Raw genomic sequence first — 17,351 nt, 5'->3', positions numbered from 1 at the left:
TTAATTGCATTTAAAAATTAAATTTAAAATAAATAGGAAAAATTAATCACAATATCTACAGCAATGAAACAGGGGTGATATCATTTTCAGTTACTGGATCTTGATATTTCTTAGAAGCTGAGCATTTATATTCCATGAGGCTTTGCAGCTCTTTCTAGAAAATAATAACAGAATGTTCTTGTTTTTAATACATCTCTTCAAAAAGAAAAACTGATTTGATCCTCTCTGTACATCTCACTGTCCTTTTTGAAATCATTATTCTACTTAAAAGTGCATTTTATTAAGGGAAAGAGATTTGTTCATATTCTTCACTTAATATCTACAACTGGCTTTAAAAACAAAGAGAAATTATAAATACACACAAACCAGAAAATCTGTTGCTACTGAAGTCTGTTAAAAAGAACAGCAAAGTCACCAAAGAACAGCATTGCTGACATTAGGGAAAAAAAGTAAAATTTTTATCTCTGATTTTTTACTTCCCTTATATAACTCTTCCCTTGTATGAATAAGTTCCATAAATGTCCCTAATTGATTTTAAAGCCGAAGGTTTTGCTTCTGACAACATAGCTTGACCCCTTATCTGAAAAATACATGTAGAAAATCCTTTCCTGTGAAATTATCCAGTAGGTACAATTTGGTCTTTGTGTCTCAGCACCAAAACCTGTAGAGAGACATAATTTTAGAATTTTCTGTTGCCAGCTCTTCATGCATAATTATTCATGGTCCCTAGAGTTTTCTAGACATGAAATCTTTCTTCCATCTATAATTCTCCAGTTTCCTTGTGATTCTTAGAAAGTGACAGAGATCATATCCCCCATATTACTGCTTCACTGCCTCAATTTTGATATTATATATTCCCATAGGAAAATGATACTTCATGCTTCCTATTCATCCACAAGAAAATAACAGAAGCAGTAGTCGATCTGGCTTTGTCACAGGGAGCAATAAATAATGCCTTTTTTATTTTTTAATGTCTGTGTTCAGCTTTGTATATTTTTATTATCTGTTATATGCACAGAGATGTGATAATCTGTTCTACTTCAGCTGCCCTTAACTTTTGTGCTTTCACAATCTGTTGAAATATATCATAACAGAACATGATTCTCACCTGCTGATGTAGATCATTTTACAAGAGAAGAGTCCTTCCCAGTGTCCATCTTTCCCTCCTCGAAGGGCTTTCCTTTCACCCATGCTTTCCTCTCATTTCTTTGGGACCAGCTCTGCATTCTTACCTCTAGATGAACATAGAGAGAAAATTTTCTAATTAATGTACCTGGTGACCAGCCAATGTGCTGCACTAATGGCTGATGGCAAGCATTCACCCTGGTCCTGTTGCAGGGTGCAGTTTTGGGAGTGTGCCTGGAGCCCTCTAGCACCACAAGGACTCCCTTGGATCTGTATTATTCCACTTAGCTGAACAGGAATGGCCGCTGGCCTGCTTTCCCAGGCCAGGCATTCCCAGACTCTCTCATTCCCCTTTCCATGCCTCTAGCATTCTATCTTTGGGTCTTCCATGCCAGGTCTTTGGAAGAGCAGCTGCTTCAGGTGCTCCACCACCTCTCAGTGAGCAGGTTCAGGTCACCCTGCTGACTCCAGGCTATAGAACTGATCATGAAATATGCCCAAATTAAGGATGGGGCTGGGGACTGTGCTTTGTTTTTGTAAACATTGGGAGTCCTTAAAACCCTGAGATGCTGCAAAATCTCACAATAACATATGGTCAGTTCTTCTATGATATCACAGTGCTTTTTGGGTAAGTACCATTCAGGTCATTATGAAAAAGTAATGAATTTTAAACTTTTGAAATTAATGAGAACAAGAAAGCCAAAGATCAAGATTCCTGGGAATGCAGCATACTGGATCATAGTGCAGTCTATTATCTGACAGTACTTTTTCATCAGTGCTGTTCTGCCCAGTCCTGAGATGTAAAAATGCCATAATTTAATTTTCATCCTTTTTTTTTTATTTCTTAACTCACATTTTGTGTACAAAATGTAAATGCTCAACCACTAAAAATTAGAATGAAGTAATTTCATAAATAGAAAATCAGTGAATAAATTTAAGCAGAAGTTCACTGGGCAGCCTGTGCCAGAGTCCCTCCTAAAGAAATAGGTAAAGAATCTCCTCCTAACATCTAACCTAAACCTATTCTCTTTTAGTTTTAATCCATTCCCCCTTGTCCCTTCACTACACCTCCAGGTGAAAAGCCTCCTCTGATTTCCCTGTAGGCCCCTTCAGACCTGGAAGGCTGCCTTGAGGTTCCCACACAATCTCCAGGTTGAATAAACCCAACCTCCTCAGCCTGTCCTCATAGTGGAGAGGCTTTAGTCCCTTTATGAGCCAGTATTTATTTATCCAACTCCTTTTTTTGAACACTGTATTGTTGGATATTCTTTGTCATTTTGCATTATAAAATGGTCTGGGCTTTATGCTGCCTTGAAGAAAGACAGAAGATATGAAGCAAGGGAAAGAATTTAAAAGTCAAAAGTGCATTAAAATGTGTATCATCATTTTTCCTCAATCTCATTTACTAATTACTTGTATGAAGAAGTAATTTGATATGAAAGAACAGGTTTACATTTTCAAGGCCTTTTTTTATCAGAGATTCAGGGTGCATGACAAGTGAACCCTGTAGCTGTTTCCAGCATTCAGCTTACAATGCATTAGTGAGTGCTTTGGTGGGGTCCATTTCAGCCTCAGAAGGGAGGGCAACACAATCATGGCACTGATTATTGCCATTATTTCTGTGCTTCTGCAGGGGACAAAGCATCTGTATGAATTTGTTACTATTAACACAGCTGGAGGTACTGAATGTTTGAAGTAATGCAAGCACAGGCTGGCACAGTGTCACACTTTGATTATAACTCCAGAGAGTTGGACCTTCTCAACTTCTCTCTCATTCTCCTGTTTCCAGGATGCTGTTATCTCCTCTGACCTTCATAGCCCAACTACTGCCATTGATTTTTAGCGAGTGTCATTTGTGTTACAAATTGGTCTGTACTTGAATCTGTCTGTATTAAGAGGTTTAGATTCACACTTACTGATGGTGGGAAAAGAGGGAAAAAATTACAGAAAGTGGGAATTTGCTGAGCTGTCAAAACAGAAGTAAGCTTAAAAAGGTTTTATGGCTAATATAGCCTTTGAGGAAACAAGCATGAAAAAATGAAAGTGCAGCCCAATGCAATAAAATTGCAGTGTCCTTAAAATGATTACAATAACAGTGCTGTGAAGTCAGGCAGTTCTCAAACAATCCAGTGAATAGCTCTGCGCTTGGAAGTTATTTAGTTTTCTCATGAATTCTGGATAAATGTGAACCATTACAAAATTAATCACTATTTAACTTAATGTAAGACGCAGACTGTGTTCAAATCAAAATGAATCCATGAAATGCATTCTCTCCCAAAGTCTTTACTGGAGATGTGTGTTTCAAGATATATGAAGTTACATTGAAGCATGGACAAAAACCTCAGACACACAAGGCAGGCTATTCTAACACCATGGACTTAAAGCATCAGTGCCCAGGACTTTTATTATAGATTATCAGATGAGTTACTCTCAGGGCACTTCCAGACAAGAGAAATAAATAAAATTTCAGTGTCTAAATTCTTTTTAGTCTTGGTAGGCTCAGAAAGAATTTAATGGCAACACTATAAAATTGGTATTAAAACTGTTCCCAGTAGTCCTTTCCATGGCACTCACCTCCTCTATGACCTGCAGCAAACCCCTCTAAGGTCTCCATTTCTTCTCCATTGTATGGATAAGAGGCATTGTTCTTGTGATGACTGAGACTTCCTTTGTGTCTAGAAAAAGAGGAGTAGGAGCTGGGGAAGGCTGGATTTGATAGCTTTATACTGGTGGTTACCAGCCTGATGAGAATGGCAGTCATGGCACTGTGTTGCCCTGTCTTTTCCTACAGGCTGTGTGCTACCTGAGATGGCAGAAGCACTTGCTCCATCCTTGGGGCAGGAGTAGATGACACCCTTCTCCATTTATTCCCTCCTCAGGCAAATGTGGCATCCTTCCTTTGGATTGTAAGGTGTGTGGCTCAGAAGCTGGCCATTGCCAGGCTTGGTAAATGACCTTTCACATCAGAAAACAGTGGTGTTGGTGTACTAAAAAGTACCATGAAGCCAATTCTCAGGAGGCAGGAGTCAGAGGGAAGAGGGGAGTGAAAATCTCTCGTGGAACCTTGGTAAAGCTGTATCTGTTTGTTGGAGGACCATCAGAAGCCCTCCCATGCCTCAATTACTACTGAAATTCTCACACAAGGAGTTTCACATCAATCTATTTCATACATCAGTAGCTGAGTTTCCCATTATTTTGCTTGTTAAAATATTTACTAATCTTAGCAGAGGAAAAGAAAAGACAGAAAAAGAAAAGGGAAATTCAAAAGAACTAAACTGTGTCCTTAAAATAAAAGATTCCCTATGTTGTTTACAGCTTCTCAGAGATGGAGAAGTGCTGTGGTCACAGACTTGAGACCACATTGATGGTAAGCTGCTATTTAAAGCTACACAATTTAAGTCCTGTCTATTTGTATGTGAGGGCCACTGAGCCTGGGCCTCCAGGAGGCAGTGCCAGGGACCCTCTCTTCTCCTTGGTGGCATCACCTCACATGGAAGACCCTCAGGTCCTCAGCCCCTTCTGCTGAGATACATCAGACTCTCCCAGGAGAAAAGCTCCTGTCACAGCAAAACCAGAAGTTGTACCTACCCTTCAAATCAACAGGACATAAATGGGATGCTCTTCACACTGACTTTAAGGAGAGTGAGTCACAGAGCAAGGGGCAAGGTGTCACTGAGGATTAAGAGCTGGTTATGAGATAGAAGAGAAAGATTTGTCATGAGCTGCTGCTCCTCAGCGTGTACAGAGATTAGTGGTACCCCATCGGCAAATTGTCTCTGTTAGGAAGAACTATGGAGGATTTAGAAAAATTCCAGATGGATTTAAATACATTGAGGGATTAAGGAATACAATGGTAGATGAGATTCAGCTGGAATAAGTGTGACAGAATAATAGACATTAATAAAAATAATACTTTGGAGAAAAAAAAAAAAGAAAAAGCAAAGGTATTCTTTAAACTCCTCATAGTGTGTGCTCTGAGGCTGTGGAAAATCTGAAGAAAAGATTTGTTGTATCTCTATACATGAATCCTGCGCTTCATATGATGGCACATATTTTCAGACCTGAAAATCTAAAAGAAAGCATGCAAATCCTGAACGCAGCGGCCCATTTCCCAACATTTCTAAAACACAAAGTAGTGTAATACATATTGCAGGGAGATGGAATATGAGTAAACAAAGGTAGTATAGAAAGTAATCTTACCCCCCTAAAGAGTTGCAGCTGGGTTAATTGTTAAAGATTAGGAGCAGGCCTGATGTTAACAGGCCACAGCTGTAGCCAACAAGAAGAGTGTTATAAAAGAGTGGATGGGTTGGTTGAGGGAACTGGAGTCAGTTGGCTGCTGTGAGGACAAGGAAGAGTCAGTGCCTGGAGGAGCTGCCTATGAGAAACATCAAGGAGGTGTGAAACTCCAGCAATATGGAGCCCTTGCAATGTAATGACAACAGAACTCTTGCAATATAGTGGCAACAACAGATCACTGAGGTCAAGAGCTCAGGAGGAGATCTTTTTTAGAAGAGGGATTTTTCTAACTTTTAAGCAGATACATGATCACATTAACTAATTGTTTCTAGAATTATAACCATAATCTTATTTATTTTCAGAAGGAATACTCTTGCTGCAGGGTATAAAGCGAGAGGAATTCACTTCTGATATCTGTCTGTTCTTGGGACTAGGCCTATAGTGCACATGTTACACATGGAAAGGGCTTGACTGATACTCTTTTTAAACACAAGGTTCACGTGTTTCATGAGGATCATGTAAGGAAAATGTGGCACCGTTCCTGACCTCTGGAGTCAGAGAAAGAATCAGTTAGTGATTCTTTCGTGTATAATATTCTCATTTATTTGGTCAGGTGTTCCTAGTACTCCAGGGATAGAATATCTGTATTTTGCTACTTTTTGACTGGGTTTTGGGCAAGTGCCTGAATAATGGCAATTTCATAGACACCCTTTCACCATTTAAGTTTTCTCTCAGGGAACTGAGGAAATACTATTTTTTGAATGCTATTACCAAATAACTCTCTTTGGGTCTTTCAGTCTTTCTTTCTTGATTGTTAGTGCTGTAAATACAACAATGCCCAAGCCAAATAAAAAGAAAACAGAAGAACTAATGTTCATTAGAAACTAAAGTTTATTGTCTCTCCAAGCACTGTTTTTCCCAGGATAGATGGATTTTTAGGTAGTCCTTACTGAGGTGGATGCCAGCTGATCACTTCTTACCCTCCCTCAGAATTTTTACAGAATTATCTTGGACTTTATTTCTTAACACTTGCTTTTGGGCTATCTTGTATTTAGTGCTAGTTTTAGAATATCAGGCAATAGCATGTTCAAGGTGGTCTAAAAAACCTCCAGTCTTGTGCTGGTGGCTGCTGCTGAGAGCTGACTCAGGGTCTGGGGTGAGCATGTACTGCTGGGAATGTGTTTCCTTCAGCTTGACTCTTCTCACTCCTTCTTAATCCCAGCAGCAGGAACTAGAAATTGCTTTTCTGCTCTTTATCCTTTTGTCCTGACTGCTTTTAGCAGGCAGAGCAGTCATGGCTGGTGTGCAGCAGCCCCTTGCCCATGACAGGCAGTGCCCAGGTCCTGGCATTCCAGATCCTCCACTTTTCCTTGCCAAGCAGTGCACTGAGAGGGGAGGTAGGATGGGAAAGAAATCAAGCCTGACACTGGCCCATGAAAGTGGGTGATTAAAAATGCAGGAGTCACCTGTTTCAACATTCCCCCTCTTTAATATTTAATATTTTGTATTCATTAGAGCAAGTAATAAGCAAATAGACAGTTCCTAGCACACCTGTAAGACATTTTACTGAAGCTCTGAAATACTTCCACACATGTCAGAGTTTCATCACTCAGCCTCAGCTCCATGACATGCTCTTTTCCAGGCATGGAGGAAGGATGGCAGCTTGGCTGGAGCTGGCCAGGCTGCCCCTTCCTGCTTCCCACCAGCAGGGATTTTGCCTGCACCAGTCAAAGTCCATACTGCTGCCAAATGGTGTTAGCAGCCAGAGAAAACTGGTTCTCAACATTATTCATCCTAAAGACAGACTCCTTATTTGACTCTCTAATGCATTCCATATGGTATTCCAGACTCATATTTCTGAACTTTGATTTTTCTTTTTTTAGGTTTATCTTTTTATCTACAGTACTAAGGAGACTGTGCTGCATATTAAGAAAGTGATACCATTATAGCCTGTTGCTCTCTCAGTGACAGGAAGCTGATTTGATGTCAATCAAAACAAAGAGAAATGGCCAGGTGGAACTTCTTTAAGTAATTGTTTTAAACTTTTAAATTCATCTTTCTTAAAATTCAGTATTTAAAAAGACTAGAGGGGAAAAAAATTACTCTCAGTAATTTTACTATGTAAAAATTACTCTCAGTTCTCAGATCACTACTAAAAATATCTTCAGTGTGAAAAACATTCCTATTTGTGTCCACTAAGAGAATGATTGTTCAAAAATCTTAAATATAAAAACTCAGAATAAATATAGTGGTAGGCAGGACCAACAAAATTATGTCTTTCAGATCAAAACTCAGATTAGCTCCTATAGTAAAGTACCACCACAAGAAGCCATAATCTTTGGTGAACTCATCCAGGCAAGTCTTCTGGTTAGACTATTTTTTTGCTAACAAGTGAACCTGTGGAGTAAAGAACCAAATGAGAAAGAATCTTAGAATTCTAACCCAACACTTTGGCCTGCAGGGCATAATCTGTGTGCAGCTCTCATTGTTTAATAAAAGCTGATTACTGAAATTAAATTCTTCAACAGATTTCATCCATTCAGCTTCTGTTTTCAAGAGCTTTGGATATGTGCTTTGTTACCCATGTGTTTAATATCTTTTCCCTTTAAGGCACATTTCTAGGTGTAAAGCTGAAATGTGGTTATTTCAGAATTTAGAGTGAAAGCCAGACTGACTCATTTAGGTACCAACCTGCTGGATAATGCTGCACATATTCCCCAGGGATGTCATCCACTTCATTTCACATCACTGAACTTCTTGAGAGACAGGTGAAGACATACCCACACGGGGAGGTTAGACACCTTCTTTCCTCCACTGATTAGAAGAGACCTTTGAAGACTCCGGAAGACAGCCCAGACTGCAAAACATCTCCCTGTTTCACTGAGACATGCCAAACAAGTAAGATGTTCAGGGATCCAGTGTGCCTAGTGCTGCTCTGCTGACAGGCACTGGGTCTAGCATCTTCTGTCTGTCTTCTGCTTATTACTGTGGGGCTTGGAAGATGAAGCAGGAGATGGAAGAGACCTTACTGAAGCTGGTCTGGGCAGTTTAAACTTCCACATGCTGGAAGAGTGCTCTGTGTACCAGAAATGCGAGGTAACACTGTCCATCATCCTCTTGATGGCCCAGTGGTTTGTCTTCAGGCCTAAAAGCATCAGAGAAGGACAAATAATGCACAGAAGAGGACCTTAGTCTTGCAGCACTCAGAAGTAAGGAAGACTGCTGGTCTAAACAGTTTTTTGAGCATGTGTGAATTGAAAATGGTTTTAAAGTCAGCATGTCTGAATAAAATGTCTCCTTCCCAATAGTCCTAGATGCTGGTTTCAAGCTCTGCTTCATTTTCTGATTAAGATGTGTATTAAATACTATTCAAGCTGAGCTCAGGTGTAGCCAAACTTCTGAATATTCTCCGTGGGAGATAAATGACAGTGTCCGTGCCACTGTGTTCGAGTTTGGACAGCAAAAGAGGCTGGATGTGAGTGGCATTTACCTGCCCTGAAAATACACTTACTGCTGGGAGGATACTGTAGTTAAGCATTCAGGCAACTTTGAGTCTGCAGGGAAATGCCTTGCAATTTTATTGTAGTGCTCATCACTCTTGAAAATGGGCAAACTGGCCATCATTGCCTGTGTTCTGATCTAAGCAAATTTTAGGTGTATTGAACCCTACCTTTCTTGAGATTTTACGGGGGATTAGACTGACATTTAGGTTTAAAGAGTGCAATTCCCAATGTCAGGCCCATTTCTGTACTGTATATTATTCTTCATTTTTGCAGAAAATGATTCAATTGAATTAATCTGACAGGGCTGACTGGATGTCCATCACAGTGCTGCATTACAATTTCTAAACAGAGTATTGGAAGGGCACTAGGTACAGTCTGGTAAAGACAATACATAATTTGAATAACTGCACTAGGGGAGCATTTCAGAGTTCAATAAGTGGGTTTCCAATGGCACTTGGCAATTGGGAGGAGGAAGAGCAAGTGAGAGCAACTGCTTGTGAGACTGACATAACCTCAGCATAACACTGAGCTACATGTTGTTCTCCTTGGGCTGAGAGCAGGCTTGGCAAACACCAGCAATCAAGCCATCTGTATAACTGCATCAGATTTCTTGCTACCAAAATGGTTCAATTTATGGGATTGTTTTGACAGGCATGTTGGGAAATACAGAACATATAGTTTTCATCATTGTTTACTTCTGTTTTTGCTCTTGTTCCCTTTGACATTGCCCACTGGCTCATATTAGAGTTTGAGCTCCATTTAGCTCAGCATGCAGAGCTGGCCGTGCTGCCAGTGTCCCCACAGAACTCCTCCTGTGCCTTCATTTACATGCTTCCTTTTTGTTCTTTAACCAGAAGGGGAAACTTTGAGCCTTGAATGCATAAATCATTAGGTCCAGGTCAAAAATAGGCCATTATTCAAAATGTTTGTTCTTGCTCAGCAGATTTTTACTTAATCTTGGGAATTTCTTGAAAACGTGGAATCCATTTGTAACATTGTTCAGAGAATTGGAGCATGAAGCTAAACTGGTTATGAGATGAGCATCCAATATTCAGCACTACTTTTCTGTTAAAGTTGTCTAACTGGCCATTCATGAAGCAAGTCTGGTCCATTAGACTGGTCTCCTACTCTAATTGCCCACAGCAGGACTTTAGCAAGACTTCCAGCTCACCAGTGAGGCAGAGCTTAACTTCACTGGGATCAAGGTGCTCCAAAGATGCTCTAAATCAGCAAGATGTGCTCTAAAATCAGTCAGAGGCCCTGTGCTAACATAGTTTGGAACAAAACCTTTGGTAGGGGAATAAGTGAAGTTTTTAAGTTAATTTTCAGGTGGCATAGTATTTGCTACTACATCTCCTTCATATTTGGTAGGGAGTGGTATATAGATCCAATAGTGTTGGTGCCTCTGCTGTTAGATCCAGAATGGATGCAAGTCAAATAATAACATTGTCTTTTATATAACAATGCCAGGCAGATGACAAGGAAATTTGGTGTAATTGCCTTCATTTTATGGACAGTGGAATTGCAGATCAGGAGGATGCCTTGACTGGGGTAACTTGATAGACCTCTCCCAGATGAAGACATATTCTGTTCCTCATTAGTTACTTGTTTAGCTACAGGTATTCTCTCATTTATGTATAAAACCACTGAAGACAGTGGGATTGTTTAGACAGACTAAAAATAATAATAATTTTTAAAAAAAGGCTAACATTACTATACATTTTTATCTGGAACTGAGGAGAAACTCACTTAATGGGATTGTTCCAAGTTGTGCTAACTTCCTGGGAGCAGATTTTAAAAATTACTTCTCATCACTGCATTTTTCTTGTAAATTGAAAAGTTAAATCTTAATAGTCAATAGCAGAGGAAGATTATCATTCAGTGTTCTATTATTTAAATTACCTCTGTAAGTGGATTGTTCCTTAAAATATTTCTGTTTTCAGCTTTCTCACTGGGAGGGACCTAGACACTGGAAGATACAAAATCTTATTTTCACCAGACAATCTAATTTTCTGGTATTCAATGTCCAGTACACTTTGTGGAGACACTTTGACAATTACATAAAGTTGGGTTTCCAAATCCACTCCTGAGCATTTAAATGGATTGCACTGATTTTCAGAAGTGCTCAGCTGCTCGCATTAAAGTCAAGAGATATTTATTCCTGTGCTTTCATTTCAGACTCATCGCTCAATAAAACAGCTTTATAGGCTAGATCCTGCCTTTTTTGATTTGGTGGTTTGGTTTGGGTTTTTGAGGTTTTTTTGTGTGTTAGACAAAACTCCGTATGAACTTAGAGGGAGCTGATTGGCTCAGGATTATTTTAGGTTAATCTAGTAGATCTCAATTGGATGATTTTTTTTTTTACATGATTAAAATGGATTCAGAAGTTTTCACAACTATGTCATGATGTTAAATCATGAAATCAGTCTTGAACTGAGCTGGGGAGTCATTTCATCTGGAGGGATAATACAGTACTACCATATAATATTGTCTGTTTTTAGCAGAGGTATAAGCCATATTCTCCAGAAGGTATAACGGTGCAAGAGCCCTGCCCCGAAAAGTGAGATCAAACAAAAACAGTAGTGAAATATTTTGCAGATGACACTCTGAAAGACTTTGAAACTATATCTATCAATCTATGTATCTTAAAAAACCCCAAAGGAAATATTTATATTTCGTTCCCCACTTATTTATTCATTGTCATTAGTGTGTCAAAGTTATTCTACCAATAATATGAGATAGAAATTGGCATCTGAGTGAGCCAGAGTTCTAGTCCTGATGCAGTAGGGTCTGAATCTATCAACTAAAAAAATAACAATTAGGGTAGCACTTACAGGTAGAGATGTTTTAGAAGATAAAGCAATGGAAGGAAGTACATTATACATGAATTTTATATACCTTCTGACTCTCTTTTCATCTTCCAAGAGAGCTGGAGATGGAAACTTAAAAAGGACCTCAAAAGAATTATTTTAAACAGTGAGATGTATCACATTTTCTTTTAGCTGCTGTTATTACAGTTACCTTGAAAGAAGGTGCAAAAGAGAAATCTACAGCAAATGGAATGACAGCAAAGGTAGGAAACCCAAAGTAAGCACTGTCTCAAGATGTCAGTTGGCAACATCTATATCATCTGTAAAAAGGTGCTTTGCCATCCAACAGTTGACTCTTCTTAAGGCCAAAATCTAGCCTGAAGGTGATCAGAAACCTTCAAGGCAATAAAAAAAAGTAATGGTAAAATCAGATTATAGAATCATAGGATATCCTGAGTGGGAAGGGACCCATGAGGATCCCAGAAGTCCAATTCCTGCACCTGCACAGGACACCCCAAAAATCACACCATGTGCCCAAGGATATTGTCCAAACACTTCTTGAGCTCTGCTGAGAGTGCTGTGACCTGGGAGCCTGTTCCAGTGGCCATCCAGCAGGGTGTTGAAGGCACTGCAGAAACCATTTGTTTTCCTGGACATAGAAAGGGTTCCTCAGGAGAGCTTGGAAAATGTAAATAGCATCCATGAGAGGTCCTTTTTGTGCTTTTGTTTTTCTGCCAGCTCATGCTTTGTATCTCTGAGGCATATCTAAATTGTGATTTCTCTCTTAAGGATTCACTGCTACTGATGTTCTGAACTACCTTATCACACACTCCTGGAAGAAAATGCTTTGAATTGGACCTGCCTTGGCCCTGGAATGTGTGGGGCCACAGCCCAGGGATTCCCTCTGTGCTGTACTGCACTGCTTGGAGTGCCAGCAAGGCCCAGCACCAAAGGAGTTCCCAGATCCCCCACTGGGAACTGCACTGACCATTTTTACAGATCAGATAAAGCAGTGTGAACACTACCCACAAGTTTTCTCCAAGTCTTTGGCCTTGATAAAATATTTCAGTTGTCAGGGTTGTCTAAAGAGCCTTCTTTCTACTGTTACAACTTCAGTCTAGTGTTTCACTATTTGTGAGACACTTATCTCAACACTTATTTTTGTCTTTCTTTCTTGATTTGCCTAACACTTCCTATTGAATTAATTCCATAGTTGTTGAACCCTCACAGTCAATAGGCAAAACATATTTCTAAGAAAAACACTAGTCTCTAATACAGAAACTGAATTGAGCAGGCTGAACACTAAGGATAATCTGTAAAAGATCACAAATATTATCTGTTGTATTGAGTTCTTGCACTGAGGACGAGTGGAGGGTCATGGTGGGAGAGCAGGTGATGTTTGAAAGATTGTCCTTGTGAAAGCCTGAAGTCAGATGGGTGATGTGGGTGAACAGTGCTGTTACAAGGTCAGTTTGGTTAGCACTGTGCTGGTGGGAATGGTGTGGTTCTCTCCATGCAAACAAAGTTAAAGGCAATCACCATGCAAACCATGCAAGAATGAGCAAAGTGAAACACTAAAAAGAAAAGCTTTAATTGAGCATGGAAAATCATGGCTGGGCATTTTTAGAGAAAGGTTTTGAATATTCTACTGTGCTACAACATAGCTGTCATAGAACTGTAATAAACAGTACCAGATTGTATGTTCCACTGTTGGGAAGTTGGAAAAATTGCATTGGTAAATATCATGGTTGTAATAATTCTTAATGGGAATCCTCAAATGTGACTGTGGGATCAGCAATAGTATTGGTTCCATAGAATACTCATTCTGCAGCTTTCCTGTGCTATTATGAATGATAATTTTTTAGCCTATCAAACTGCATCTGAGTTTGTGAGCCTTTGTCTTTGAGTTTGATATTGCATGAGAGGTACTAAGACTGCTCTTGGATGCTCAGGTTTGCAAAACAATGGCCTTCCTGCACCATTTTCTCACCCATTTCCCCTCCAGCATTATTGCTGGTTTGTAGCATTCAAATGCTCTGATTACACTCCCCATTTACTGCTGCTGCATTGGCTTGATGCACCATATCTTGTTTTTGAAGCTGGGGAATCTTTTTCAGGGCAGTAGGGAGGGGTGAGCTGGGAGTAGGAGGTTGAGGCTCCCTTGGTTTAAAAGCAGCACCAATGGACACAGCAGCCTTGCCTGCATCAGGCTTGCTATTACAGTAAAAGCCCACTTGCTGACACCAATAATTTCTGTAAAATTTAAGCCAGCCTCTTTGGGAGAAAAGATTTAATTAACACATAAACCCCAGAGTAACTATGAAAATCTGCTTTCATAGTGATGAGAATAATCACGTTTCTGTCCACTGTCAGTCCTTGAAATATAACAGTTTTATGAATAATCTATAGTACATTTTTTTTCCTTACACAATCAATCAGATTTTTTTGTTACTTTCACAGAAGAACATTTCTGTCTTAGAAATCTAGAAAATCTCTAAATTTATCTGGTGCCTAGAGGGGCTACCTCTGGTTGTGTGACAGGAGGTCTCCTGAGCATTTTGGGCTAGTAGCATGAAGGGAGGCTGAGCAATTCCATGCTAACCAAGATCCACATGAGATATCCCATTATTTAAATAGAGGTGCCCTTAGGGCAGTGCATGCAGAAACCAGGGAAAAAAAAATTCACAACCAAAACAGAAAAGCAACGAAAAACAAAATCCAAACCCCCAGTGTTCATTGCAGACAATAAATAAAATAGTGGCAATGAATTACCATGATGTAAAATTCGATAAAAAAGCTTCAACTCTGAGGTAAAAATAGTGACTTTTGAAAAAAGCTTTGAGAAAAATCTTAGTCCAGTTGAAAGTGTCTAATACTACATGCTTTTTTGGCACCTTCTTCTACTTATTTTAAATCCTCAGAGGAACAAATACAGAACCTTTTTTCCTGTGAGTTAATCTCAGGAAAGTTGTTTCTGCTTTACCATGGCATAAGTTAGATATGCTTGTAAGGTATAATTTTTGGTCTTTGGGGCTTTAACAATATTGAGAATAAATCTATGATCACAATTTAGATAGAGAATGTTGTCTCTGTTGTTTTCACTGGACACTGTTATATCATTTCTGCATCTTTTTTCTTTCCTAATACTTTTTTATTTGGTTCCACAGTACTGAACAACTAAGCAAGGTAGGATCTGTATATTAGGGATGGAATGCTCTAAATACATCTTTAGAGTTGTATCAGCTCTAATAACCTGAAATTTTTGCAAATTCAAATTTTGCATCTGGATAAGTGCTTTTTAAAATGATAGCAGTCATATTGTGTTAGGCTTGATTGCAACCTGTTTTCTAAATTAAAAAATGTAAATGTGGCATTGACAAAGGTTAAAAAGATTTAAAGGGGTCTCTGTTAGCAGTGAATGCACACACCAAGCTAAATCCTATGTATCTAATCAGTATCCTCTGGACTGTGTGTCTTGCTCCATTGTTTAATTTCAAATCCATAATAATTTTGTATCTTTTCACTGGGCAAAAATTCATTTTAAAATCTAATGACTTTAAAAATATGCTTTTCACTTGTCCATTTGATACCGAGCCTGCAATTTGACTTTCATTGTTTGTTTCCCTCCTTGTCTTGTCAATCCTTTTCTTTCTTTCTGTCCTTTTACTTTATTACATTTTTATTGAGGACTGAGATGAACTGGTAGCTGCATCATGGGCCCATTACACTTCCTAACAATTCCATTTGCACCTTATTGTTTGTCTTATTGCTGGAAAATTCAGGTGATTCATCATGCCTGAAGAAGCACCTGATCCCAATTCCCTTGATATCACGATCACTATGTGACAGGAATACAGTTAGTGGTGGCTTTCAGACTCAAAGAGGCCAAGGTGATAACTCTTTTGGGACCTTTAGCCTCTCAAGTATTGATGAGTTCCATTTTTTTAATGCTCTGTTTTCTTGCTCCCTTTCAACAGCCCCCTGAGTGTGGAAAAGGGCTTGGAGTTAATAAAGGAAGTGGCAGATCTCCTGAAGCTGCAGATGAGTGTCTTCGATGATGTCAAGTATGTACATGGGATTTTCTCCTTTTTTATTTTATTGGATGTCTCATTATTTTTGAATAGTTTGTCTTACAAGGAAATATCTGCTCTTTACTGTCAAAATTAAGGAGAACAGGCAAGAGGGGAAAAAAATATTGATGATCTTTGTAACATTCCCTACACATGGGAACAAATTATTTTGAGAAAATTATAAAGAATTAATTTTTTTTCTTCTTTCATAGGGAAAAAACAATCTGTTTCAAATGCTATACAAATATTACCAACTTTATTTAAGTTTCTAGACAAGGAAAGTATTCTGAAAGGTAGTTTTACCCAGCATTGCCAGGGGGAAAAAAACATCAGAGATGGATAAAACTTGGGTGCCTGGCTTTGAGTCTGGCACATGGCACACTAGGTCATGCTTTTTGGTCAGCTATTATTTAACAAGTCACAGGGAGTTCAGCTATGCTGAGCACTGGTTTTCCTCCTATGATTCATCCTGATGAATGCTCTGCATGTTAATGTCATGAACTAGGAGGTTATGATCTGCCATGTCTAGTAAAGAGTTTTAGATTGAGGTTTTTCTGAAGGCATTTTGGAAGAAACAAGTACTTCACAAAACTTCATCCTCTCTGTATAAAACACAAGGAGTTTGATGTAAAGGTAATTGAAAAGAAGGGTCAGCTGTGGGAGGGTTTTGTGAAAGGAAGTCACATCTTGGGCACACAGGAAATACCTGATGTCTGGGTAGCTGAAGTGCAGCATCTCTCTCAGCCCCACCTGCTGCCATCAACTAGTGTTTGATTTTCATTTACAGAATGGAATTAATTGTTTAATACTCTTTTTAAAACCATAGACTGATAATGCTTTGTCTTTAGTGGAAGTGTTTATTCTTGATTGTAAAAACCAATAAAATTGTACCCCTTCTATAACTATATTTGGATGGAGAAATGGACTACTGGTGAGAAAATTTTTTCAGAAACCTGGAAAATACCAGGCATATTGGCTTTAGTTATTGAGAAGGATAATATTCCATATTTTGTTTGCTTTGATTAATGTCTTTTGCTTGTATTTCATGAATACTGAGTTTATAAATTGAAAAAAAAAAAAGATATTCTATTATCTTTCTTGTACGGAGACTTTGTACCCTTGACTTTGGACACTAGCAGATAAAGTCTACTGCACATTTAAAGGAGAAATCCCATGGAAAATTTCTCTGCTGAATCAGGAGGTTCAGCTTCATTAGCTTCATTTATTTACAGTACAAGAGCACTTTCACCTACCTTTCTAATTTTTAATATGAATCCTTTTGGTTATTTTTTATCATTTGATAAATCACAACACTTTGTAGTTGATAGGCTGTAGACTTGTTCTTTAATGATTATGATAAAAATATCCTTCTGGTGGTATAGCCAGCTATGATGGACCTTTCTTTTAATGAGCAGAATTAGCTGCATATTTTGCATTTATTAATATGCAGTCAAATGACTGTACTGAAAATTTTTGTATGGTCAGTACCTTAAAAGTGTGGCATGAATTACAGGAAGTCCAAACAGGACTGGGCATTCTTTCTATCCCTACAATATTTTTATCAGTCTGAGCCTTTTAAAAAATCTATAAATCTGGTAAGGCTT

At 38.8% G+C, this 17,351-nt stretch overlaps 1 protein-coding gene across 2 annotated transcripts in view; it reads left to right on the top strand.

Moving 5' to 3' along the window:
- PTPRN2 (protein tyrosine phosphatase receptor type N2) overlaps positions 1-17,351 on the top strand; it is a 634,110-nt gene that overhangs the window by 255,404 nt on the left and 361,355 nt on the right. For both annotated transcript variants that reach the window (XM_058803508.1, XM_058803499.1), the window contains exon 10: positions 15,655-15,741. In XM_058803508.1, coding sequence (XP_058659491.1) covers positions 15,655-15,741 — 87 coding nt within the window. The remainder of the gene's footprint in view (positions 1-15,654; positions 15,742-17,351) is intronic.

Source organism: Ammospiza caudacuta, chromosome 1, assembly GCF_027887145.1.
Source record: "Ammospiza caudacuta isolate bAmmCau1 chromosome 1, bAmmCau1.pri, whole genome shotgun sequence".
Classification (NCBI taxonomy): Eukaryota; Metazoa; Chordata; class Aves; order Passeriformes; family Passerellidae; genus Ammospiza; species Ammospiza caudacuta.
The sequence above is the reverse complement of the archived record's forward strand: the minus strand, read 5'-3'. Positions and strand labels throughout refer to the sequence as shown.